Source organism: Peromyscus maniculatus, chromosome 6 (assembly GCF_049852395.1).
Source record: "Peromyscus maniculatus bairdii isolate BWxNUB_F1_BW_parent chromosome 6, HU_Pman_BW_mat_3.1, whole genome shotgun sequence".
NCBI classification, from domain to species: Eukaryota; Metazoa; Chordata; class Mammalia; order Rodentia; family Cricetidae; genus Peromyscus; species Peromyscus maniculatus.
The window spans coordinates 16,087,073-16,114,576 of record NC_134857.1 but is presented as its reverse complement, the minus strand read 5'-3'; the positions used below and the strand labels follow the sequence as shown (position 1 = coordinate 16,114,576).

The 27,504-nt window shown below is 36.3% G+C and overlaps 1 protein-coding gene across 8 annotated transcripts in view; it reads right to left on the bottom strand.

The window, feature by feature from the left end:
* The window catches only part of Naaladl2 (N-acetylated alpha-linked acidic dipeptidase like 2), a 1,286,850-nt gene that overhangs the window by 564,466 nt on the left and 694,880 nt on the right, over positions 1-27,504 (bottom strand). For all 8 annotated transcript variants that reach the window (XM_076573982.1, XM_076573983.1, XM_076573985.1 and 5 more), the window contains one exon: positions 10,643-10,916. In XM_076573982.1, coding sequence (XP_076430097.1) covers positions 10,643-10,916 — 274 coding nt within the window. The remainder of the gene's footprint in view (positions 1-10,642; positions 10,917-27,504) is intronic.

Sequence of the window (27,504 nt, the reverse complement as noted above, 5' to 3'; positions counted from 1 at the left end):
AATCAGAAAGCCAGTCTTCTTGTGTAGTATTATAGAATATTAAGATAATTAAATCATTTCAGGAAAGATATTGTGTATTAATGCTTTGCTAAGTGTTCCAATTTTATTGTCAAGACATGTTTTCCTTGAAGTGTCAAGCTTTTGAGTTGTGAATCAGACATGCTACAGAACAGTAACAATAGCCAAAATAGTATTTGATAAATTTTGTGTCAGGAACACTCTCTACAATACCCATCTCAGACAGCAACCCAATATTGCCACCGCTTCATGATAAGGAAACTGAGACTCAGAAGAGGAAAATAATCTAAGGTGTGTCACTGGAGGTCAGGAGCTGCACAAAATCTCTGGAGTCATCTTCTGAAGGCCATTTCATGAAGAAAGGTGGTTAACAACTGGATCCCACTAGTGAAGAAAAATTCATGATGCTGTCTGCTTAAACAGGGCCAGTTTGTGAAACAGAGGCTTTGCCTAAAATTACATTTTCCTAGGGATGGGGGAAAGTCCTTGATGTATATGCATGAGGCCCCGAGTTCAGGTCCACAGTGGACACCCGAACTGCTTGGATATGCCCAGCCCATAACCGCAGTGCTAAGGACAGACAGTCCCTACAATGTTATGTCACCAGAGATGAATATGTGAGCTCTAGGTTCAGAGAGACCCTGCATCAAAAATAGGATGACAAGTGCCAGGAGACAACTGACATCAGTCTGTGGCTTCCACACAGGTTTGCAAGGACAAAAGCACTCTTTTCATACAGATAGTCATCACATCATCACACTCTTTCCCCCCACACACACACACACATTCACACACAAAGTAAAATATTTTGTAGATTTTTTTGTTCTGTACCAGAACCATCAAAACAGAATTTCCACCGCTCTGTCATAGTATGTTACATCAGTATCATACACTTCTACAGCATCAGCAGCCCAAACAACAGGTTTACTTTCTGCCTGTTTTGCAGGCTGAGAATTTAAAAAAAAAAAAGGCCTATAAATTCTACCCTGTTAAATGATTTCTTTCTGTTTGACTCTGAACATGAGAGAGAGAGAGAGAGAGAGAGAGAGAGAGAGAGAGAGAGAGAGAGAGAGAGAGAGAGAACACATTCTTGATCTCTTAAAACCTTTAAACCTTTCTCATGAGAAACATAAAAACAGGTCGCCACCCCTATACATTACTTTAACCCTAACATTTTTTCAGAAACCATGTCCAAAATTGAAGACTGAATTTAACATGTGAATGTTTTGTTCAAAGCAGACAACCTAATCTATAGCCAAGTTCTAGAAAATATTTCTTATGAGCTCTGAAGTGCTTATCTTTTAAGATGTATGCCACGGGAAGAATAAAGTTAGTTAGGAGAGAAACCAACATCACTGAAGAGGAGCAGACAGATTATTAGAGTTTAGGGCCATGAGTCCAGGTGCTATACAGTGTCTTCCAGGTGAAAATGGGATGTTGCACCCATGAAATCTAAACAATATGGTTACTTAAGCAAAACCTATACAATGACACCAGTCAACCTGCTAGTGCCATAGTGGAATTTTCTCAAGACTCTACCCTTAGATGAAGAAATACAGGCAATAAACATCTGCTGAGAGACGGACAATCAGTTTTATCCAGGGATGCTCCCTCTCAGATGTTATCTAATTCCAAATAGCCAGCCCAAAATACATGTACATATAAGCAGTACTGAATAGGCCCTAAGCAGTAGGCTAAATGGTGTGTGTGTGTGTGTGTGTGTGTGTGTGTGTGTGTGTGTGTGTGTGTGTGTCTATGTAAGCATGCATTGTTATGGAGCATTTGTAGAGGTCATAGGATAACTTACTGCAGGACTTGCTTTATTCTTTCCACTAGTGTGAATTTTAGGGATTGTACTCAGCCTTGCAGCAAGTACCTCTTCTATATTTGAACACTGTAGCTTGTCCAAAACTCTCTATCTTATTAATGACAGGTTTTTTTGTTTGAAACAGGGGGAATATATCATGATTAATTAATTGAAATAAAATAAAATATTATCAATTAAATAGAGTAAGAATAAATATGAAATGTATACTTTTTCTACAAACAAAATATAGAGGTAAAAGTATTTTGGATCAAAATTTTTAACAGATGTAACAATAAAATAATAATTTTCTGTTACAATAATTTCTTTGACATTGGTAATCCTATTGTTTTTATGATGATATTCCCACAGATTTTTTTAGTGGAAATTTTAATTTTTAGAACATAATCTGTATCTACTTACTGAAATGTTAGAGAGAAATGAAGGTATATTTCATTTAATTAAAAACAAGAACATTATAGTAACCAAAATATTTATAATTTATCTTTGTTAAACATTAAATATACAGCTCAAATATCCACAAAACAAATGTAAACAGGCAGCACTATTTTGAAACAAGATAGCTAATTGTCTAATTTTTATTCAGTTTTATGTTCTTAAAGTAAATAATCACACTAGTTAGAAACAAATATTGAATCCCTATTAAAGTTAGCATGGTACTAAAGTTAATTGGTATAAAAATTAGAATTCTATAGAAATTTATAAAATTCTGGTAGAATTATTTATGCCAGATGTCTATATTATAATCCATTAAAAATGACAAAACTATATAGTTTATTTTTAAAAAAAGTTAGATTTCTGATGGGCTTCCATTCTTGTTGATATAAAAACCATACAACAGAATAGTATGGATTTTGAATGAAACATATGTAGTGATACATACACATGCTGATAAGGATGAATAAGAATTCATCAATCATGCAGTGGCCATGGTCATTCTATTCTCGTTAGAATACAGTTTGCCAAGGCAACAAAACAAGAGAATGTAAAAATGGAGTGTGGGTTTGTAAACAGAATAGTAGATGGTGGAAGCCATTACCACAACTCATAGGACAATATGGAGAGGAGAGAGACATTGGCATTTGTAATCTGGAATGAATTGAAAAGATTCCTTATGAGTAAAACCAAGAAAAATTGGTTCATCATCACATAAACCTTTCCTCAGTTATAGAAAAATTTAGCACCACCACAATCCCTGCCCTAAAAATTATTTCTATTGCACATTCTGTATGGTTACACTCTCCCAAACATTGTATAATTATTACCTTCTAAAGCCTTGGTGAGATTACAAAGAGGCAGATTCCTGGCCTTATCCTCATTTTATACCCAAGGAAATTGAAACATAGAATTAGTGACAACAAGAGACTGGACCAACACAAAACCCCCACCTCTGTATTTGATCCAATTAAGTAGAAATTGGAAATTTGAGTTTTATGTTTTTGCGTCTTTCTCCTAACAACATTGGCAATGAGGTATCCCCAAATTAGGTTCTATCAGAGATATGAGGTTTTGCCAAGTTTTAGTCATACCTATTCACAGATGACAACATTATCTTGGACACACACACAAAAGGTGAGAATCGAAAAGCAGAAAATCTGAAAAACCATTTCAAACAATCAGTTAAAGTAACCAAGTCAGACATGTGTCCATTGACAGTCTACTAGAAATGGTTGATGTTAGTTGTCAATTTGAAGACTCTAGAATGACCAGGGAGATGTGTCTCTGGATATACCTGTTAGGGAAGTATCTGGATTAACATTAGTTGATACGGGAAGACTCATTCCCTGTGGAGGGGAAGTCTGGACACTACAGAATTAAGAAAATGTGCTGAGCACCAGCATGCATGGATTCATCCCCCTCTGTTCCCTGTTTATGGATTCAATATAATGAGCTGATTGAAGATGCTGATATTTTTACTTCCACACCATGATATATAATAGGAAAAAGTAGGAGATAACTGGTTCATGGAAGGTCAAAAAATGAAGTAACAAAAATTATATAATTTCTTTCAAAAATGTATGGCAGACTGTGGTGGTATTCTAATTGTACTGAAATGTGATTTTGATTGTATGTTAATAAATAAAGTTGCCCGGGGGTCAGAGCTATTAGAACCATAGACAGAGTGTGGCGGTGGTGGTGCACGCCTTTAACCCCATAGGTCTCTGTGTGTTCAGGGATACAACCAGCATTGGAGACATATGCCTTTAAGACCTGGGGGGGCTGTACATACAGACAGTGACAAGGCAGTCACATGTTTGGGTTTACAACCAATGAGAAGGCAGAATGACTATGAAACGACTTACACACAAGGAAATAGCTCTCTTTCGGGAAGCTAAGACCACCGCAGGAGGAAGGGTGAGATTTTAGCTCTGAGCTCTGATCTCTTGGCTTTCTCTTTTACATTGTTTCTGTGTTTCTTATTTAATAAGACGGTTGGTTACATCTACAGCAGACGCTTATCTGGATTCTGAAGATACAGAGGCAAATAATTTACAAAACATTGCTTTCATGAAGTTTTATCACTACTTCTCTAATAGCAGCTCTTCTATTGAGTAGATTCCTGGACATATCAGGGTCTGAGCTTCCTTTATTGCTACTCTAACCTTTGTTGAGTGGCATTTGAAAGGCCCTGAGGGCAGATTGCTGAATGCCAAGTGTGTCCTGTTACATAGGTATGATACAGTGGCTAAATTCTATATGAATCACTCCTTGATTAGCACATTAGAATATAAGGAATAACAAATTAATAACCATGGGGGCTTTATTGAATTAATGATATTCATCTAATTAAGATAAGGATATTGAAGGAATTGAGAATTCATTCAGAAAACTTTTTCTGAGATGCCATGCCATGAATATCGTAATTTTCCTTCTAAAAGCAACTGCAGCAGTTTGGAGTAATGCAAAGCAGAAGTGCTGTATTTTTTCACCTAACTCTCTAATTCTGAAAACATTAAAGTTATAGAATTTACTGGAATGAGGTAGATATTACTATAAACTATTGTGCTTAAACAATGGTATTTTCAGAAATTAAGATATAGGTAAAATTTCCAAGAAAAGCCAACTTATCTTTGTAAGTAGCACTCTTTAAATCAAAGCAAACCTTTAAAAATAGCTAAAATTTCTATAAAATTGTATGATAGTAATGGTCATTTAATATCCCATATAAATAGGATTGACAATCAGGAGAAAGCAGAAGGCTGATGAGGTCAGCCAGGGTTCCACAGAGTGACCATGTCCTAAAAAAAATAAAACCAAACTTTAGATATAAATGCAGTCAAGTTTACATGTGTATATTTAAATTTTTAACACTAAAGATGCCCCATTTTTTGTGAAGAGATCACAAACAGTCCATTAGTTACCCTTGCTACAAAGCTCACTTTTGTAGAGAGCAGATCATCTAAAACTAGAAAGAGGTCATATCTGCCGAAGGGATCACATGTCAATTTTTTAAATTAGTAGCAGCTGTACATAGCTGTCTTCTCATTTATTTATCCTCACTTGTAAGTGGTTACTAAAATATGGACCCCACAATAAAATAAAAATAAAAAGACAAGTGAAATGCTAGACCACTGTCAGCATCACAGAGCTATTTCAGGGTCACATTGCTATGTTGGTGAAATGAAAGCTTCATCTTCAAAGTCATATACGCAATATTTAAATAATGGGCTTCTGTTCTTGTCCCCCAGAATTCTGCTATTTGATCAATTAGAACCATGTACATGGAGTTCTGACCTTTTTCATTTCCCAGCCATGGAAAACTCAAACAAAATATGAGTTACAGAAGCCACTTTTAATAGTGATTTTTTTTCTCTTTAAGACTTTCCAGCTAAATATTTGACATTGTGTTCAGATTTCATGGCTTAAATTAATGTTCCACGAGAGCTATACATAACAGCAAGCCATACTCATTGTGCCCAACTAGATATCATGGACTGTTGTGTGATATTTTATTTATATTCTGACAAATAAAGCATGCCTGCAGATCAGAGGGTGGAGCTAGGCACTAGATATCCATAGAGGCCAGGTGGTGGGGGATCATGCCTTTAATTCCATCACTTGAGAGGCTCATACCTTGAGAAGCAGAGAAAGGAAATAACAAGGCAGGGTGGAGACAGGATCTTGGCCCTTTCATCATCTAGAGAAGGTAAGAAGTCACTGGTGGCTGCTCCTCTGCTTCTCCAATCTTTCAGTTCATTACCCTAATATTTGACTCCTGGTTTTTATTGATAATACTGACTAGGTTTACACTTCAATGGATCACGCTGCATTCACAAATAAAATATTTCATCTCTGCATTACTTAAGTCTTCAAGTTAATGTATGTTTTATTCTTTATTCATAATTTCAAAGGCATTTTCTTATTTCTTAATATTTGTCATGGTAAACAGAAGGTTGAAATATTATGTTCACACAACATGATAAATATAATAAATCTAAATTTTCAAAATCTTAAGACAATGTTTTCAGGTTTTCTCAGCTTCTTATTTAAATATGCCTACTTTCTTCAAAATAATAATAATTGTTATTGTTAATCGAGCATTTCCAATTACTAGACAGATACTCTATATGTTTTTGGGATTTCTACCCACAACAACCATTTAAGTAACTGTCATTTCCCCTGACATGAACAAGGTCATAAAGGATGAGGAGACTAGATGATTCCCTGTTGGTGCAGTTGACAGGATGGACTCTTGAGTTCTGCTGTCAGTGGGATAAATCTGTAATAAATATGTCAATAACAATATATCTTATGCACAGAATGTGTTGTGGAAAACAAGATTTCCCACAAAATTGCATTACTTGGGTTGTCTCCTGGGCAAAGATTAAAACTTTACAGAAGGGAAACAAACCCCATGCCTAAGATGTATGGTTCTGTTAACCAATACCCTGCCTCAAAAGGAGAACATGGTAGAAGCAAAGTCTACTAAATATTAATTATGTTCTTTTTTCCCCCTGAGTCAGCCTAGTTTCAAATAAGACAAAAGAAATGATTTCATAGGAATTAGCTAAAAGCCATATTTTCAGTTTACAAAATTAATTACCTATGGCCAAACCTCATGACCAGTGTCTCCATTCTTGTGATGATATTATTGTTGCAATTCTTATTTTAGTAAAACATAAATATCTTTTTATTCCCTGATGCTAAACACATACATGCTAAATTATTTATATATCCATTTTAATATGTATTTTGCATCTGACAATGCAACTCTCCTTAGGACCCCTTTACTGACCTACCTGTCATTATTATGGGGTAAACAATGTCACCTTTCTAGTGCACAATGAATTACAAAGAATTTGCAAAGCATACCATCCATCATGCTGGCACTAAGTAGGTTTGCAGAGTAGATATCAGATATCACAAATGCTCTTTAGACAGTTACCAGAAAGCACAAATTGGAAGCTTATACAAAACAGCCCTATGATGAATGGCCATGACAGCTCTTCAAAGTAAAGGGGAGCTACTCCTCTGCAAATAACCTTGTCAAAAGCAAAAGTTGTGGGGAGCTTCACTGGCAGTCAAAATAGAATAATTTAAAAACTTGTTAATGGCTCTGCCTCATAGAAATTCATGAACACAGAAGGTAGTCAAAATAAGGAAGAAGTTATTTCTGAATCAGCAGCAGCAGCAGCAGCAGCACCAGCAGCAGCAGCAGCAGCAACCAGGCAAGATTAGTTCAAATTGGGGAATGGTCAAAGATACACAAAAGTCACCATTGCTCTTCGAGCTGTTCTGTGTGAACAATAACCCCTTAGAACATAGATACAAGTGTATGCACAAGTTCTGTATGCATATATACAATACGATAGTCAGCTAGAACTGTTTTACTTTTGAATATTGTAGTCACATTATTTGAGTCTTTTTTTTTTTTTTTTGGTTTTTCGAGACAGGGTTTCTCTGCGTAGCTTTGCGCCTTTCCTGGAGCTCACTTGGTAGCCCAGGCTGGCCTCGAACTCACAGAGATCCGCCTGGCTCTGCCTCCCGAGTGCTGGGATTAAAGGCGTGTGCCACCACCGCCCGGCTTTGAGTCTTAAAAATATCATCAGATACATACTTTTTTCATGCATCTATTTTTGTATTATGTGTAATATATTTGTGTTATTACATATTAAGATAGCTATTTTTATGTCTTTACCTAAGTCACAAGACTAACTTTTTCAAACTAAAGTCTTCAAATAGAAGACTTTAGTAGTAGTCTTGTGTATAACTACATTTAGTCTTTAAACCACCCCTTCAGCTGAAGCCAAATGTTTCAAAGAAATACATTCTACATCTGCTCTCATCTTCAATTTCTGTCTAATAATTGGTTTATTACTATTTTAAAAACTTTTTTACTAAAATTTTATCAGATATATTTAGTTTTTTTAAATTGTGAATTGTCTAATTAAATACAGATGGAATTTTCCTTTATTTCTATTGTTTATGTATACATTTAAAATCTTTTTAATCAACTATAAGGAAAACATGGGACACTTAAACAATTTAAAGCTACTGTATAAATTACTTAAGACAATAGAATAACCAAGGTTTGATATATTGCAACTTACATTTTTTTTTTTATTTTGGGGTTTCTGAAGTATGTACAGAATGAATGTGTACTAGAAGGTGATAAGGCTTCCATTTTGTGTTGTTTCTCACCTCGACTTTTAGCAGAATTTTATATAACCAGCTCAAGGAGTTTTACTACTGATAAGATTTGCCGGGTGGTGGTGGCGCACGCCTTTAATCCCAGCACTCGGGAGGCAGAGCCAGGCGGATCTCTGTGAGTTCGAGGCCAGCCTGGGCTACCAAGTGAGTCCCAGGAAAGGCACAACGCTACACAGAGAAACCCTGTCTCGAAAAACCAAAAAAAAAAAAAAAAAAAAAAAAAAAAAAAAAAAAAAAAAAGATTTAATTTAATGTTAAATATATGCGATATTTTCGGCATAGAACTCATTTGATTTGATAAAACATACTTTTTCTGGCAATAATGGAAACACATTTTTATATCAATGAAAACACAAGGAAGCAGTCAAATTCATATTTTATTTAGTCATATTTATTTCATAAATATTCTGTAAAACTTAGTTTATTGTATTAAACAATGAAAATATTTAACACATATCACAGATAAGATAAATATGTACAAAACTGAGATATCTGGAATCAGGTCCATGGAAATGATGGTCTAATAGTATTCCAGTCTCCATAGAAGACCAGGTTAAGGGAACATGGCTTTTCCATATCCCCATGATCAAGAAATCATCAATGTTTGCCAGGAGAAATTGAAAACCAAGCCGGTAGGAAAGAGTCCAAAGACTTAATAAATTCTTAGTGTTGTTTGTTGTTGTGTTTTGGGTGTGGGTTTCATTGGGGGAGGGGAATGATTTGAATGTACTTGACACAAACAGAACAAAGAGGACAGAGAAACTGTGGTCCTTGTGAGTGCTTGGAGTCTAAACAAAACAGATTGAATAATTTTTTACTCATTACCCTAAGTTCATAGCTTCTGACTCAAGGAAAAGATCTTGACTGCTTCCTGGTGTTTTCATTGATATAAAAATGTGTTTCCATTATTGCCAGAAAAAGTATGTTTTATCAAATCAAATGAGTTCTATGCTGAAAATACTGCATATATTTAACATTAGAGTAAATCTAATTAGTAGTAAAACTCCTTGTGCTGGTTATATGAAATGTTAAAAGTCAAGGTGAGAAACAACACAAAATGGAAGCCTTATCACCTTCTAGCACACACTCATTCTGTACATACTTCAGAAACCCCAAAAATAAAAAAAAAATGTAAGTTGCAATATAACAAACCTTGGTTATTCTGTTGTTTTAAGTAATTTATATAGTAGCTTTAAATTGTTTAAGTGTCCCATGTTTTCCTTATAGTTGATTTAAAAGATTTTAAATGTATACACAAACAGTAGAAATAGAGGAAAATTCCATCTATATTCAATTAGACAATTCACAATTTTAAAAAAGGACTAAATATGTCTGATAAAATTATAGTTTACACTGAGTCAGAGCAGCTGCTATACAAAGCAAACATGCCATTATTTCTCTCATGCATGTTGTGTGCACTCTGTGCTATGCATTGTTCCACAGGACTCACTTAGATTAGTTATTTTAATTCTCACAGTGGTCCTCAAGTGGAAGATTAGTGATACTTCACACAGAGCTAAGAAGTTCAGCATCATATAAGAGGTAGAAAACAGTGAGCACCTACAGTGTGAGCTTTAACTCACTCACAAGGCTCTAGAAGTTTTGTTCTTAACCAGAAAGCCAAAAGAATTACCAAAGCTAGCTAACCCTGAGAGGTAGAGAAATAATCCACACCTGGCTCCCCTTCACACATTTGCCATCATGAATGCCAGCATGCTGCATTTCAAATCCCAAATGTGTGAATAATCACATCAATTTTCCTCTTCATTTCTTATGTGCATAAACAATCTCAAATGCAATTCTTGCCATTTGTATTCTCTCCCTACATATCAACATATTCAAATTTGCCTCCTTCAAAACCATAAATGAGATTCTCTTGAAATATATGGACTGAGGAAAATGTGAATAACTCAGTTGCACCTTCAACACCTTTGAATTAAATTCGTGTAACATGTTTTCACTTTCAAAATGTGACAAGTAAAGATTCAAGCACTTCCCATCTTCTTTGATCGCTGGCATTGCTACACAGAATATATTTAATGGCTACTTTTGTATGCTGCACCCTGCCAGTTAGTTCAATTTAGATGAAAGCTGTTGTTTTCTAATTTCATTTCAGGAAAAAATGACAGAGACAAATGGTCAAATTACCTGGAGAGTTCCTTTGGCAGAATAGGCTGCATATGAGGAGAGCAGATCTTGGCTATGGCCTCTTCTGGCTTCTTCCCTGCAAGGTTGGCCATCAGGATAAAAGCACTGGCCAGTGCTGCTCACAGTGATGGTGCCTGGAGAGGACGCAGGAAAATCCAGCAACACTGAGTAGTTCATCAACTGTGTATCTTCCAAGCCCAATTCAGTCCAGTGAGTCTTAATCTTCTTTGAAATCTCCAGGTCATCTTCCCTTTTATAGAGTTGTATCCAAGTTCTGAAAATTTTAAAAGCACATTTAAAACCTAGAGGAAGTCTTTACAACTTGGATATATGACTATTCATATATGAGCAATATTAATAGATTTTATGGGATATTGAAGGATAAATGTGACAAGATCTGGCCCTAAGAGATTTAGAGAGTGGTGGAGATGAGGTGCATGAAGGCGATCATATTAAATCAAAGCAGGATGAATTTATTTTTCAAGTAGGACTACAAGGAACTGTAAATGCAGACTGGTGCTTTGTGACTTTTGATTCTTCTATCAACATTAACAAAATCCATGTACAATCAGGTCCCACACCAGCTATCGGGTTTCTTGAGATAGTTTTCATTATGTTTAATATGGTTCCATGTAAGAGTCTAACAGGGAAGACCCAGAGAGACATGCATGGATTACCCTGGGAAGGGGAAATAGATGAGCTCTCCATGAGTAAACTAGGGATGAGGGATGGACAATGAAGAGTAGGTGATAAGGGATAAGAACATAAGGAAATGGGATGGTTGAGCTGGAATAAGGATGGAGTGGGAGAGCAATGAAAGAGATACCATGATAGAGAGAGACATCATGGAGATAGAGAAAAACCCGGGGCTAGGGAAGTTGCCAGGAATCCGCAAGGATGACCCCAGCCTAGGCTGCTAGCAATAGTGGAGAGGGTGACTGAACTGAACTGGCTTACTTCAGACTGGTGAATACCCTAACTGTCATCACAGAGCTTTTCTCCAGTGACTGATGGAAGCAGATGCAGAGACCCACAACCAATCACCAGGCAGAGCTCCAGGAGTCCAGTCAAAGAGAGAGAAAAGGGATTCTATGAGCAAGTGCATCAGGATCACGATGGGGAAACATGAAGGGATGACCAAACCAAACTAGTGGGAACTCATGAAAGTTGGATCAATGGCTGTGGAGCCTACATGGGACTTGACTAGGCCCTTTGCATAGTGAGACAGTTGTGTACCTTGATCTACTTGGCGATGGGGGGGGCAGTAGGATCAGAATCCATCTCTGGTGCTTGAGCGGGCTTTGTGGAGCCCACTACCTATGATGGGACACCTCAGGAAGCCTTGAGGCAGGGGGAAGGAGCTGGACTTGCCTCTACTGAATGTGCCTCCCCATGGGAGGCCTTGCCTTCTTGTGGGTGGGAGTGGGGTGTGGGTTGGGAGAGGGAGGAGGGAAGAGGGGGATCTTTGATTGGTGTGTAAAATGAATGAAAAAAAAATTCTTAATAAAAAAGAAAGAAGAGTATTGAATAATCTACAACTACTGATATTTAAAATAGAACTCTGTTATGTCCCCTTCCCACACTCAGTGTTTAAGTTTGGGTCTGAAATGCTCCTGGCAGGCTCATGTGTTTTAATTTCTTGTTTCTTAGAGGCGTGGGAGACTAAGAAACTTCAGGAGCTTGGTGCCACTATGGCGATCCTTGAAGGGGATCATCTCACATCATCTCTAGCTTAGCTCTTTGTTTCTGTATCGATCAAGAGATGTGAAAAAGCCATGTTTCAAGCTTCCCACCATGGAATGACCCCCTCGTGTCACCACGCCCTCCCCAACATAACAGACTTTTTCCGCTGAAATTTGAGCCAAGATTAACTTCTACTTTGAATTGCTTCTATCCCACATTTAATCGCAGGAAGGGAGAGATATACAACACAGTAACATCTGAAATAAGCCTTTCAATTCAATGTCAAGGTTCTGGGTGGCATTACATGGAGACTAAAGGTCTGTTTGGGAGGCTACACCATCCTCATATAAAAGAACATCAGTTGTTAATATTATTGCTCAGTTTTGAATGTCTGAATCAGTTTCCTCAAATTGGTACTCTGAAATACTAAGTTGCCAAATGATGAGGTGGGAATTTAGTGGGGAGTGCTTTGATCAAAGGTGAGAATTATTTATTAGTGCAATTAGCACTCCCATAAAAGAGGCCAGAGGGGGGTTTAGACTTTTTCTGCAGCATATAAGACAGAGCTAGAAGGAACCTTCTGTGAGGAAGCAGGCCCATCCCAAAGATTGTAGACATGGAGAATGTTGATTTCTCAGCTCTAAAACCATGAAAATAAATTTTTGATTGTAAATTGCCCAATCTAGGTTGTTTTGCTATAGCCACTTAGATGGAGTATGATAACTATCAAATTACCGGTGACTATGAATATGTGTAAATTTAAACTATTCGCCTTAATTACAGCCATCATAGGGTAATACTAATCAATTTTGCTACCACCCAATTCCTCTAAGACATTCCTTCATTTTTGCTTTTTGCTAAAAATTATGTGATCACCAAATGGAAATTCCATTACCTCTTCTCTTACCATTTTAAAATTTTCTTTAATTTTTGAATTATTATTCACAAGATGACCTTCAGAAAATATTTATTGTAATATTTAATAAAGAAATGCTAATTATTTTTATAAATAGGTTGGGAAGTTCTTCCTATTTTCCATTGCTGAGATGTTTTTTAAAAGAGTATTGAACTTTATCACACATCCTGATATGTTCATTAAAACAATCCATTCTAAAATGATAGAGTACAGCAAAAGAATTTCTCTCATGTAAAATCAAACTCTATTATTAATAGGATGCATTAGAATTTTTAGATATTTTGTAATTTTCACATCTATTTTTAAAGGCAATGTAATGTTGGTAGCAATGTTCTGTTCAGGAATAAATTCTGTTTAGCTTTGGCAAAAAATTATACAGACCTCATAGATAGGAAGTATTTCCTTTTGATTCCTTCTCTGAGCAAGATCAAATAAGATTAGAATATTTGAAGACTATCATCTTTAAACTAAAAATGGTCTGTAATTGATGTCTTATTATGGAAGAACTATGACCTGATTGATCAATACCTTTAATACTATATGCGCTTTTTGTTTCCTCTTTGAACCTCAGGCCTTTCATCACTCTGGCCCACTTGCTCTTCGTCCTCAGGTTTCCAGGCTTTGGCTCATCACCTGCATAGCACCTTTTCCTCCATTTGGTTTCCTGCTTACTTCCTCTCACCGACTGATCAGTTTAACATAACAGTCTTCTCAAATGAATCCATTGCAACATGCATTCATCTGAAAACGTATTTGTATGAAGCACATGTGTATTTTTAGAATATCAGTTTCAAAACACTATCCAATGAGATTATTCAATGAGAAGGAGCCCTTGCCACCATGCCTAATGACTTGAGTTTAATCCCAGGACCCACAAGGCAGAAGGAAAGAACAAAGTCTTACAATTTGTTACGTGACCTCAATCTGTGCACCATGGCAGAGACACGCACATGCATGCGCACACGCGATCACACACACACACACACACACACACACACACACACACACACAAATAAATATAATAACATTTAGAAAATACTACATCAAGTAAACATGCAAGATATTGACTACCTCCAATCAAATATGTTTTTCAAATAATTTATTATTTTTTCCATGACATCTAAGAAGAAAAACTCTGGAAAAAGTGCTAAGATTATGACTTAGGATATTCTTTCCATAAACTATAGTGTAGATGTTTGCTTAGAATTTTTAAGTGCTATTCTTTTATCCATTAGAGATTAAATAATTTAAATCTACTCTACTATACTTGCAGATTGAATTTAATTGAATACAAGAGCATCTTTATAGCAAGCTAGACAGTACTACTTTATTAACATAAAACAGGCATCTTCAAAGATGCTGGCAAAGCTTATCGATGCACATAATTATAGGGTTGCCAGTCTAGCCGAAAGGGCTAGTTTGGGCTCAGTGAGAGCCCTTGTTTTAATCATTTATCTGGAAAGAGATAGAGGTAAATACTGAACAGTGACCATTGGCATCTACATTCATGAGCACACAAAAGCACACCACACAGACACAGACACAGACACACACACAGACACACAGAAACACACACACACACACACACACACTGACAGTGGAATATCATTTATTTATAGTGTATAACATTCCAAGTAATCAAGCTGTTAATGAATGATTTCTTTTTGTAAAAGCTACCCTATTTCATTCTTGTATTTAAATTCATACAAACTTTTGTTTAGCTTCATTCCTCTAAGGCTCATGTCTAAGGAGTGTGGTGTTTCAGAAAAGGGGTTTTACCTTCATGTTCTGGAAGGTAATCTAGAGCAATGGCAATAGCCTAAATTGTTTGGGGAAATCTCTTAAGACTTCCCTGAACAACAACTTGAGAGGGGGCTTTCTAATGTTTGTCACTTGTCAGTGCCATTATTATTATTATTAAATAATCTGTGCCTATTGGAAGCTGTTTTCAGCTCTCACGGCATAATTTCACCTAAATTATTGCATATGTACACGCATGCCTTTTTAAATACAAAGAATAATAGGTTTCCTCATGGATTTTTAAAGCACCCTTGGTGCTCTTTCCCTCTCCTTCCTCCTCTCCCTCGGTGTTTTCTTCCCCATCCTCTCTCCAAATGAAGTACCCCAACAGTTCCCCCTTTCCCATAAATAGTATCTATATCATACTATCCTCCTTTCTAGAATCTCCCATCTACAACATGCATATCATTCAACCCTATTACTTTCCCTATTTCTGTGGCTACTAGAGTTCATATACTCAAATAAAGATTTGGAGCTAGGATCCTCAAATAAGAGAGAACATGAAGCCTTTGTCTTTGTGGCTCTGGATTGCTTCTCTCAGTATATCTGTTAGTGACCTGGAATGCTCCATTGTGAAGAATGGCTTTTGGTCTCATAATATCAGGAGAAGCTATGCAAACTGCCAAGGGACAGGAGTAATAAGCTGTCCTATGCTGTCATAAAGCCTATGAGCTGGACCATCGAGACCCCCCCCCCAGTTGTGCAATTTGGCACCCTTCAATTGGAGACAACCAACAGCACTCTAACTGGACTGCTATGTAGGAGGAAGCCCGTGTCTGGTGACTTAGCCAAGTACCTGTAAGTTAGGTACCTGTAACATCCCGGCAAGCCAGGTATGTAACTTATTCCACTCCCCATGGCTGGAGACTCATAGACATTAGAGGAGAACCTGTTACTGCCACTTCCCTAAGCCAATATAATTAGAAACTGCGTGATGAACACTTCCATCATACGCTCAGTTAAGTGTTGCTCTCACCTTTCATGAAAAACTGTTTGTAACAGATGAAGACTAGTAAAGAGATCCACAACTGGTCAGCATGGACAGAATAAGTGACTGTGGGGTACGCAACTCAACTGATATGTCTGTATCACAACCACTATAAGCAAGATTCAGGGAAAATCACAGATGAGGGAGCAGAAAGATTGTATGAACCAGGGAGTCCAGATGTCTCGTGTGAGAAAGCATCTTCTATGGATGACAGGAAATCTGCACTACAGATGGCTAAATAAGACCAGCATAATGATAACATAGTTGACATGCCAATGTGGACAGGGAAAATTCCACATGGTCAATGGTCCATGCCTGCTGAGAGGGAGAATCAGTTTTCTTCAGGATGAGCTCCCATATAGGTTGTTCAAACTCAAACTCAAGTGGTCAGACCTGGACACATGTATATATGAGCAAGCTAAATTTTTTCAGTAGGTTGTATAAACTTCTCTCTCTCTCCCTCTCTCCCTCTCTCCCTCTCTCCCTCCCTCCCTCTCTCTCTCATATATATATATATATATATATATATATATATATATATATATATACATATATGTGTGTGTGTGTGTGTGTGTGTGTGTGTGTGTGTGTGTGCATACAACAATAAGAAGCAGTGAAGAATTTGGGAGGTGTGGACTACGGGGAGAGTTAGAGGGAGGGAGTGATATTGATGTAGTGCTCGTGTATGAAGTTCTCAAAATAAAACACTAAAACCAATAAAATACACTAAGTCTACACTACTAAATCTTGGTTTACATTTGTGTTATGCAAAAATTCACTAGAAGAAGTCTTGTGAAACCAAACTTTATATTAAATGATTTTACGATATACAAATACTCGTAAACGTTTCACTTAAATAAGTAGCAGTCAATGTCTTATCGATATGAATGGCTTTTGTGAGAGATTCTTTATATGGTCTAAAATTTCCTAGGATGTGAACATGGCTATATTTATTTGCAGCTTTCCCAATTTTTAAAATCTTTCTTTCCCTTCAGGAAATGGTTTGCGAGACATTATAAGCACTTCTGTTATAATTAAGCAGGTTTCTATATTAAACCAGAAATGTTATTAAGGAATTAACTGCTATGAAATCTCAATTTACTAATTAAGAAACCTGCAAAAAATAGAATTGTGTTACTCCAAACCACAAGGTATTTATTTGAGAGAAAGTTTTATTCTGACTTAATTTTTAAAATAAGGGTTTCCATGGGCCAGTAGTTCTGGCAGGTAGCATAATGAACTGTCATGGCTGAGACTTGAATTTGGAATTAACTTTGGCGTTAATGTTCCATTGGCCAACAGAGACTTGATGCGGAAGGATTTTGGCTTTGTTAGACAAAATTCTGTTTATATCAATGTTCAACACCTGCTACTGAATGAGCCACCTAGCAGCACTGATGTCAGAACTGGAGGAAGTGGTGCATGCAGTACTTGTAGTTCCAGGGTGACTGCCAAGACTGTGGTCTAAGTGAATGGGCAAAGAAAATACCTCAGGAGTGACACTCACATTGCACAGAGGAAAACAGCATATTTTCTAGTACTCACTAATATTTTCTTATGTGTATATAGAGAAGAAAGATGCTCACATTTATTCTGTGGCAATTGATATTATGCATATATTAAGAAGTCAAAAGTTGAGCTACAGAGATAATTCAAATAGTAAGGTGTTTGCTTTGCAAACCAGAGTTCGATTTTCCAAAATCATGTTAACTGCAGGTTATGGCAGTGAGATATGTGCCCTCACTGCTGGGAGTGAGTGAACAGGGGAGCTCCTGTCTCAAGAGAGGTCCTGCTTCAAATTATGAAGTGGACAACACCAGTGTCTAAGGAACAACAGTCAAAGCTAAGGAGTTCTAAGTATTGTATAGTAGGGGAGTGCTTCCCTAGGGTACACAAAGCCCTGGGTTTGATACCAGCATGGAAAATAAGTTAAATGCTATGGCAATTTAGAGAAGACTCCTACTCATAGGAAAACAACATGAAAAAATTAATACATTACTTCAAAGTTACAATAGATCAATTTTGACAGATTGAGAATGCTCTAAATGAGCCAAACCGAAACTGATTATATATTACGTGGGAAAATAGTGCAGATTAAGATATTTGAGGGATCTTAATCCTCTACTCCTGATGAAGCACACTGCATAAAGCTATTGGCTTTGCAAGTACTGGAAGGTATGCTGATGGTCTAGCTTGATACTCAACGAGTATTTGTTTAATATTATATTATGTCAAACAAGTACTATAAGATAGAAAAAACAATACGGATTTGAGGAAACAGAACACATTGAAATAAGACACCCTGTCAAGACATGCATTATTCCATATGCTTGGAAACAGTTCAATATCCCAACTCTCACTCTTATACCCCAACCCAAACTGTACAAAAGATGACTTCATAGCTTGTCATTTCTGAACGCATATTTGAAAGGGGAAAACATAATGGAGTGTCATATGATTTTGCATTTAAAGCATTTTTTAGAAAGAAGAGATGTGATAAATGACATGAAGGTGTTGTGACTACTGAGGTGTGAAGGCTATATCAACCCTTTGTGAGAACAATACCCTGTATATTAATAGTGTTTGCATTCTGAACTTCCTGATGTTTTTGAGAGCCACATGTCACTTTTCTCATTAAATTATTTTAATTCATCTAAAATAAATCGAAAGGCAAGTTCCAAAGATGGACAAATCAATCTATGCATCAGTCACTACAGGTCTTCACTTTCATCTGTTTCCTTCTGTGACACAATGACATAAATCCAGAGAGTACATAGACTCACAGGGGTTTTTGATTAAACAATAGACTACTCAAATAACCACACACATGTACACACACCATCATCATCATCTTTTCTTTTTCCATTCACCTGTTGATAGACATTTATGCTGATTCAATTTCTTGGCTATTATGAATAATTACAGTAATAAATGTGCATGTGCAAGTATTGAGTCCTTTGAGTATATACTCAAACTCTTCCTAAATGTGTGCATGTCTATATATAAATGCTTGGCTGTGTCTGTCTGTGTGTCTGTGAGAATATGTATATATGTAAGGGGGCAGTGACACTAATTCAAGCACATATGAAGTGTAACATATTCCAAGACTGAAAAGAAACAGATGTATCAGGGCCTTTAGGATATGTAACGCTTACTGTTTAGCAGAGTGTACCAGGACTATCTTAATTTCTTCAGTTTACAGCCTTGAGTAATTAGCTGCTCTCTAGATTGGTAACTGGAAGCACATTTTTAATCTTAAACTCAACCATATTTTACCAAAATATAACCAATGTGTATCTAGTGTGTGTCAAATATCATGTATTTGAAATGGATAAGGTAGTAAGGAAGACAGACAGGTCTCTGGCTCGAGGACAGGTTTCTCTAAACTTATACAGACCAAATTGGAGGCACAATAAATGCGAATCAACAGCCAAAGTTGAATGTTGTGACAATCTTCTTTCCATAATTGGTAGAACAAGCAATAATAAGAAGTATAATATTACTAAAAGAACATATTTTTTACATTTTGAACTGTTCTTTGTTCAATGATTGTACAAGTGTAGTACATTTATACACTACCTAATGTCAGACTAGAAAACAAGACATGCTTAAGTTGAAAGACATCAAAATCACATAGACTTCACTGTATGAGCACAGAGGTTTATATATTCATTATTATGTTAATGCTATGCTGTTTTGATGACTTTAGGTCTGTAATATGGATTCAAGTTCTAGACTGCAATATTGCTTTTTTATATAGCTGTATTAGATATGGCATGAGGTTTGTGCTTCACTATAGACTTCTACCTCAAATATTACAACACTTACTTCTTGTTTTATTAAATTTTTTTATTTTTAAATTTTCGTATGTTTTTATCATATTCTTTCTTCCCTTCTCCCTACCCACCCAGCTTCACATTCTTTCTCTTTCTTAAAATATAGAGATAAAAATAAAAAACAAAGAAATAAACAAAATGAGAAAAGACATATAGCACCAAATCGTAACGAAAGCATACACAACAAATGATGGAGAACATTTTGTGTTGTTCACCTAGTCCTGAGCATGAGGCCTAACCTGGAGTGTGGTTGATGTACCCAATGTCATTCTATTGAAGAGAACTGACTTGCCCTCTCTCAGGAAGCATCATTTGCAAGCAGCTTCTTTATTATGGGTGGGGTGTGTGCCCATATCCCCTTTACTTGCTGATATTCGGTCTGGGTTGAATATGTAATTCATATGTGTGCTGCGGTAGTCTCTGTGAGTTCATATGCACATCAGCCCTGGTGATAAACACTATTTTGCATTATAATATCTACTTACTTGCTCTTAGTATCATTCTTGGTACCTGTACTCCCAACTTTTTAAAGGTAGCAATTGGAAAGACTAAACAATCTTTCCAAAGTTTTGGTAATTATCTGCAACTGTGATTAAATGTTCACTTAATAAAATCAAAAGCACCATTAGATCTAAATTAATGTAAGTTATTTCCTAAACTGTAACAGAAATAACAATTATATGAAAAAGAAGAAAAAAAAAACAGTGAGACCAAAATAGAATTTTCTTTGAATATTAACAACACAGATACATTTGGATAGATGAGAGAATGTTGAATCAAGATCTGTAACATCTAAAATTGGTCATCTTTATTTCATGACTAGGTTCATATGATTTCTTGTCATAGTAAAAGTCAAAAGAATAATTTTACAAATCAAATAAGAATCCAGCAGTACATTTGTGACAGATTATTGGCAGCCTAGAAAATGTATTTAAGTTATCTTTGGGAAAATGGTTACAAATTGCCACTCAAATTATTCATCCATTAAGAATCTACTGAAATGCCACCATGCCATAGGAACTAATAGAAAAGAAATCATTCAATTTAGAGATAATTTAATTATTCCTGCATGCACTCCAGGAAGACATTCATTAGCAGCCATCATCTCTATCAAACTAGAACAATCCTTAAATTCCTACTTTCTGCACCATACACAATAATTTTAATTTAACAGAGCCAAGCTCAAAATTGAGAGATTGTTTAAGTTTTTTTCAACTAAATGGATGTGCATTATCTTGTAGGACAACATCAAACAAGTAAACTGACAAAGTACACATGTAGAAATGGTCTTCCAGCAACAACAGGAAGACATGAAGTCACCTGGGACTTCTGATACTGAGGTTAGGAAATTGGACTTGCAGAATTCCTGAGTTCAGGGTGGTCAAAGAGACTTTTAGCCATAGCAATTCTGTAAGATATATACAGATCCTGGTGATGAGAAGCTTAAGACTAGGCACTATGGGGCCCATGGGGTCTTGGTGGGTAGAGAAATTCATTACCAACCCTGACAACTTGGGTCCAGCCTATAGCACCTATATTTTAGAAGAAGAAAACTGGCATCCATGAGTTATCTTCTGTCTGCCATGTATTCCATGGCACATGCCCTCTGCTGGTTTCCTGAAAATGGCCCCCAAAGGGAACAGCACTATTAAGAAATATGACCTTCTTGGAAGAGGTTAGGCCTTGTTGGAGGAAGTGTGTCACTGTGGGGGTATGCTTTGAGGTCTCCTATGCTCAAGCTACACCCAGTTCAATTCCTGTTGCCTGCCGATCAAGATAGTAGAACTCTTAGCTCTTTCTCTAGCACCATATCTGCCTATGTCCCACCATGTTTTCCACCAGGATGATAATGGACTAAACCTCTGAAACTGTAAACTAGCCCCAATTACTTGTTTTCCTTTTTAAAAGTCTCTGTGGTCAAGGTATCCCTTTACAGCTATGAAACACTAAGACACCCTCTCTCACATAAAATAAATGTTTTTGTTTTTTCATTTTTTTTTTAAGATAAGACAACATGTAGGACTCCAGGCAAGCAGTGAATTGCCAGGTAATCAGACAATAGACAGCAGGGTCCTGTACAGGTTTATATTCCTATGCCATGTATACAGGCTATATGTATAGGAAGAGGTATAGATTGGAAATTTCCAGTGGCAGGTGAACAAGTGAAGCAGAAGACTTGTGATTGAAGTAATGGCATCAGGGTAAAGATGTCCTATTAAAATTGGAGAAAAATCAGACTTGTATTGATAACATCTCTCCTTTTATTGATGAACTAGATTCAATAACAAAAAAATGGTTTGTAAATATTCACACAATCATGAAAAGTAGCTAAATTAAAAAATTAGAGACTAGAAAACTGGTGTTCAGCAAAGTTGAATTAGTGACTCTCATAAAAACTTGATATGGGTACTGATTTTAGAAGTCAAAGTGTTGATACTACATACAGTGGCCTCATTTGAGGAAAAAGAGACCCACAGAAGGTAGGAGATATTAAATGTTCTCATGGATACAAAAGCAGTTAATAAGATCTAAAATACTGTGAGTAGGGTAAAGAGGGAGTCAGCCATGGGAAGAGGGGATGCACTGTGTACAAACACCAAAGCAAAATCTGTATTTTTGTATAAGAATACAAACTAATCTACAGAATTTCTTTCAGTGCTGTACAGGCAGTATGTGAGATCACATACTCAGGAGTTATAAATGTTTATTTTACTTTTTAGGTACGCGCGTGCGTGTGTGTGTTTGTGTGTGTGTGTGTGTGTGTGTGTATGCGCGTGCATGTGTGCGTGTGAGTGTGTGTGTGTGAGTGTGTGTCTGTGTGTGTGAGTGTGCTTGTGAGTGTGAGTGTGTGTGTGTGTGAGTGCGTGTGTGCGCGCCTGTGTGTGCGAGGTGCATGTGTGAGTGTCTGTGTGTGTGAGTGTGCTTGTGTGTGTGAGTGTGTGTGTCTGTGTGTGTGAGTGTGTGTGTGTATGTGTGTGTGAGCGTGTGTATGTGTGTGAGTGTGTGTGTGTCTGTGCACGTGTGTGTGAGTGTGTGTGTGTGTGTGTGTGTGTGTGTGTGTGTGTGTGTGTGTTGGGGTGTATGTGTGTAGGTGCCCACTGAGGCCAGAAGAGAATCAGATACCCTGGAACAGACATTTGTGAACTGCCCAGCAGGGATTCTGGAACTCCCTTCCTTTCTAAGAGCAGCAAGTGCTCTTCACCACAAGCCAAGTCTCCAGCCCCTCTGCTCATCCCAGTTACTCTTTGTTATGTTAGTTAAATATTTTATAGTTGTCACTCTAGTGAAATTTAACAAAAGTAGTTCAAGTATTGTTTTTACTATCTTTGCTATTTCTATATGTCTATCAGAGAAGAATATGTTTTGCATTTAGTGAAAATGCCATAAGGAAAAAAATAGTTTTCTGATGATATCTGACTTTTTTATTTCACAGGGGTTAGCAAAGAAGACTGATGATAAACAGTCCCATAACTCACCTAAAGCTGAGACAAGACATAAATAGATCCATCAAAACTAAATCAGTAGCTGACATTTGTATAAAACATGCAATTAATCCAAACGTTTATGGCCACACAAGATTAATAACTGTCAGGAATCCTTTATTTCTGAAAGTGTACTTCTCAAAGAATTTTAAGCTCACCCAGAAAGCCAACACAATACGTGTCTGGTTTCCATAAAATATGTCTAATTTTCCATTATTTTTGTGTTATAAATGGAATACACTCATTAGATAAAAATTCTGTCAGACAATGAACTGTAGTAAATTTAACATCTAAACAGGGAAACAGTGTATCTCCTTAAAATATCTTGATTCTTGTTTTGAAAAGTAGCTAGAGTCACAAGATAATCATGTTGGCACATATTGATTACATAGTTCTGATAACACGGTACAATGGTATTCAACATTTCTGATTTGCATGTTTTTTTTTCTATTTTTTGATAAACTTTTTCAGTCCCTAAGCAAAGTTTCAAGGGCAAATGGAATAACCACTCATTTTCAGACATGTATACACACGCATGACACACTTATACATATACACTCAAGTGTAAGCACACTCATTATAATTACAAATATTTATACATGGATACCTAAACAAAGAAATGAAGCTTAGATACAGAATTTTGATGAAGACTGGCAGAGGTTTTGATGACCTATGTCCAGATTCTTATCCATTTAGTTGTCTGACACTCTGAAGGTCTCTTTTATTTCACTAGAAAAATAAACATAATAGTTTCATGTATATTAGTTGCTGTGATTAGATGCAATAATTCCCACTCACTTGTCATCTGGTGTCCTGTAGGTCAGACACTGACCTCTGTGCCACTTCACTGTGTGAATACACTTACTACACAGGACTGTCCATAGTAGGCTCAAAGCAGATCTATATGATGAGTATGTATAAGATTTCAGTATGAGTGGGGTTTGTTTTGTTTTGTTGTTGGTAGTCATTATTAGATATTTGCTATCTATCTCCTAAAGTAGCAACTCATTATTCACTAGCAAATATTGCTGCTCCTTATATGAAAGAATTCCTATAGTCTAACTGACGGCTCAGTTACCATGACTACTTGCTTGATTGGTAGAGAATATTAGACACAGCAGTGGACATGTAATGTGGATTTACAAAACTTCTCTACAACCACCAGCCTTCAGTCTCCTTCACTGTGAGAAAAAAAAATCAAAAGTACTTTTCAGTATTAAGAATTTGTTGCAGCCAGTCTCTAGCTCCATTTGAAAATATACTTTATTTATCCTTTGAGAATTTCATACATGTATAAAATATATCTTCGTTTAATGTATTTCATTATTTATATTCAGAATAATGAACTATTTTCTTCAATGCATCTTATTGTATATGTTTAGGAGAGTATATTTTATCCTATAATCAAATTATAACATGAATCAAATATAACAGACATTTTCTAGGATTTTTTTCTTATATTAGTATGTAACAGGTTATCAAAATGTAGCTCATTCTTTCATTATCTTATGGCCTGGTTAATGAACTATTTTTTCCTATTGTATACATATGTAATTCCCTAGTGTGTAGATATCCTATGAATATACTAGCAATAAGATGCATTCATTTTCTTTCTTAACAGATATAGACTTTTGTTACCAAGAGCAAACTGTAACAGATATAGACTGATGTGTTCTGTCTCCTCAGCTTTTACTATGATTACTTTTCACAGGAAAAGTATTTACTTTCATATGAAATAAAAAGAAAAATAACTCTGAGAAAGATACCTAATAGATGACTAAGTGGTATCAACTACATTGATGAAAATAAAACACTTTCAGAGAACTTTCCCTCAGCTCCAGTATGTAGGCATTACAAAAGAGAATTCAGAATTCTGGAGTAATGCAAATATTTTTGCATAGATCCTATAGAAATTGCTAATACATCACTCTGAATATTTGCAGTTTTCTAAATATAGAGAATTTAAATAATGAACATATTAATATACTGCTGGGGATGTATTTCTGTATGCTGTGAATGTGTTCCTCTGATTGATTGATAAATAAAATGCTGATTGGCCATTAGCCAGACTGGAAGTATAGTATAGGTGGGAAAAGCAGAGAGGAGAATTCTGGGAGGTGGAAGGCTGAGTCAGGAGATGCTGCCAGCCACCACTACCATGAGAAGCAAGATGTAAGGATACTGGTAAACCACGAGCCACGTGGCAAGGTATAGATTTATAGAAATGGGTTAATTTAAGATATAAGAACTAGATAACAAGAAGCCTGCCATGGCCATACAGTTTATAAGTAATAGAAGTCTCTGTGTGTTTACTTGGGTCTGAGTGGCTGCAGGAGTAGGGTGGAAACAGGAAAACTCCAGTTACAATATACAGCATGCTTTTTAAGGTTATATAGACAGATGTTTAAAAAGAATATTCTAGATTCAGCTAATAATGTCAGCATTTTATCAAACAGAATCACTGATGTTCTTAAATTACTGCCTTTTTCTTTTGAAGCAAAGTTGGGACTTACTAAAAATAATTTAATATATTACTATAGACATAAATACAAAGATGGACTTGGAGAGACATGTTGTATATGCGTTACCATGCATATGGGAGGAAAGGGAGAGACGGAGAGAAAAGAGACCGAAACAATCAGAGACACAGAGAGAGAGATTCCAAGTGTTACTGATTTTCACCAATGATGTTGAACAGCATCCCCAACTAACCTTGGGAAGTTCAAATTCTTCTTTTTTAACTCCCTGTTCCTCAGGGGCACTTTTGAGCGTGTGCATAGAGCATGATAAAGACTTTGGACAATCCTGCTTATTTGGGGCTTTTCTAGGCAGCTTCAGGAGAGTAAATTAAAATGTGTGTTACTACCTCCAGCACATTCTAAAGAGCTTTACTGAAATAAATTGCTCTATTTCTAAGTTCCAATCCCTTGATTCAATTAAGGGGTTTCTATACTGGCTAGGAATGCTCAGAGCTAATTGGCATTTTTGTTCCATAGATTAAATTTCCTGTGAATAAAGTTTTAAAACATGAAAAAATTAATTCTATTGAAATACCTGTCAGATAAGATAATTATGGAAATGTCAATAAATAAATAAATGTATAGATCATTAGACAGACAGATAGATTCTGTTCAACCTTTATAAATATAGCAATTTTAAAGGTATATAAGTTGCAAAATAAGCATTTCAATATTTGTAAGTTTAAGGTTCTTAAAGATTTAATTTTAAAATCGGGTGGTGGTGGTATGTACGTGTGTGTATGTGTGTGTGTGTGTGTGTGTGTGTGTGTGTGTACCCCGTTGGTGTGTGTGTGTGTGTGTGTGTGTGTGTGTGTGTGTGTGTGTGGCCCCCGCTGGTGTGTGTGGACCCCGATGGTGTGTGTGTGTGTGTGTGTGTGTGTGCGTGCGCACACGCACCAGTGCTGGCAAAGGCCAAAAAAGGCCATCAGGTCCTCTGGAACTGTAGTGACAGGCCACATGAGTGCTAGGAACCAAACCCAAAGAGTGCTTTTTGCTGTGCTCAGCCCTGTCACCAACTCCCAATAGTTTTCTTTAAATAAGAAACAGGGATTGAAACAGGCAAAATATAATACTGTAATCTGAATCATGGAATATGAATATGATAGTCTGAATCATGGAATCAGTGTTGAGATTTTTCATGTTGATAATTTTTAGAAGGCTGTAATACATTTAAATGTTGATTTTAGAATTGTTTTGTCTTCCTTAAGACAAATGTCACAATACATAGCCCAGACTAGCCTCAAACTCACAATCTTGTCACTTATTAATGTTACTGAATTTGCTTTTGTATCAGTAAGAAAAATATCAGCCCAACTGATATTGCTTCTTCTGTGAAGAAATAAATGTGAATGTATTCCTAATTCATTATACTCAGCTACTTCATCAAGCTCTTTGTATTCGTAGAATCAGTTGGTTGTCTAAATACACATTATCATCAGCAAACTGTCAGTTGCTCTTATTCTTTCAAAGGTTTGTAATGGTTACTATTCTAAATAACTTAAATTTAGTACTCATTTGTTTTTATGTAGATTTAGAGTTCTGTTTAGATTGAAAGTTTCTGGTCTTACCTTTTTAGTGAGCATCGTAATGCACTCAAGTCATTTCCTTCTCTTCTCATTTATCTTGGAATTTTATCAA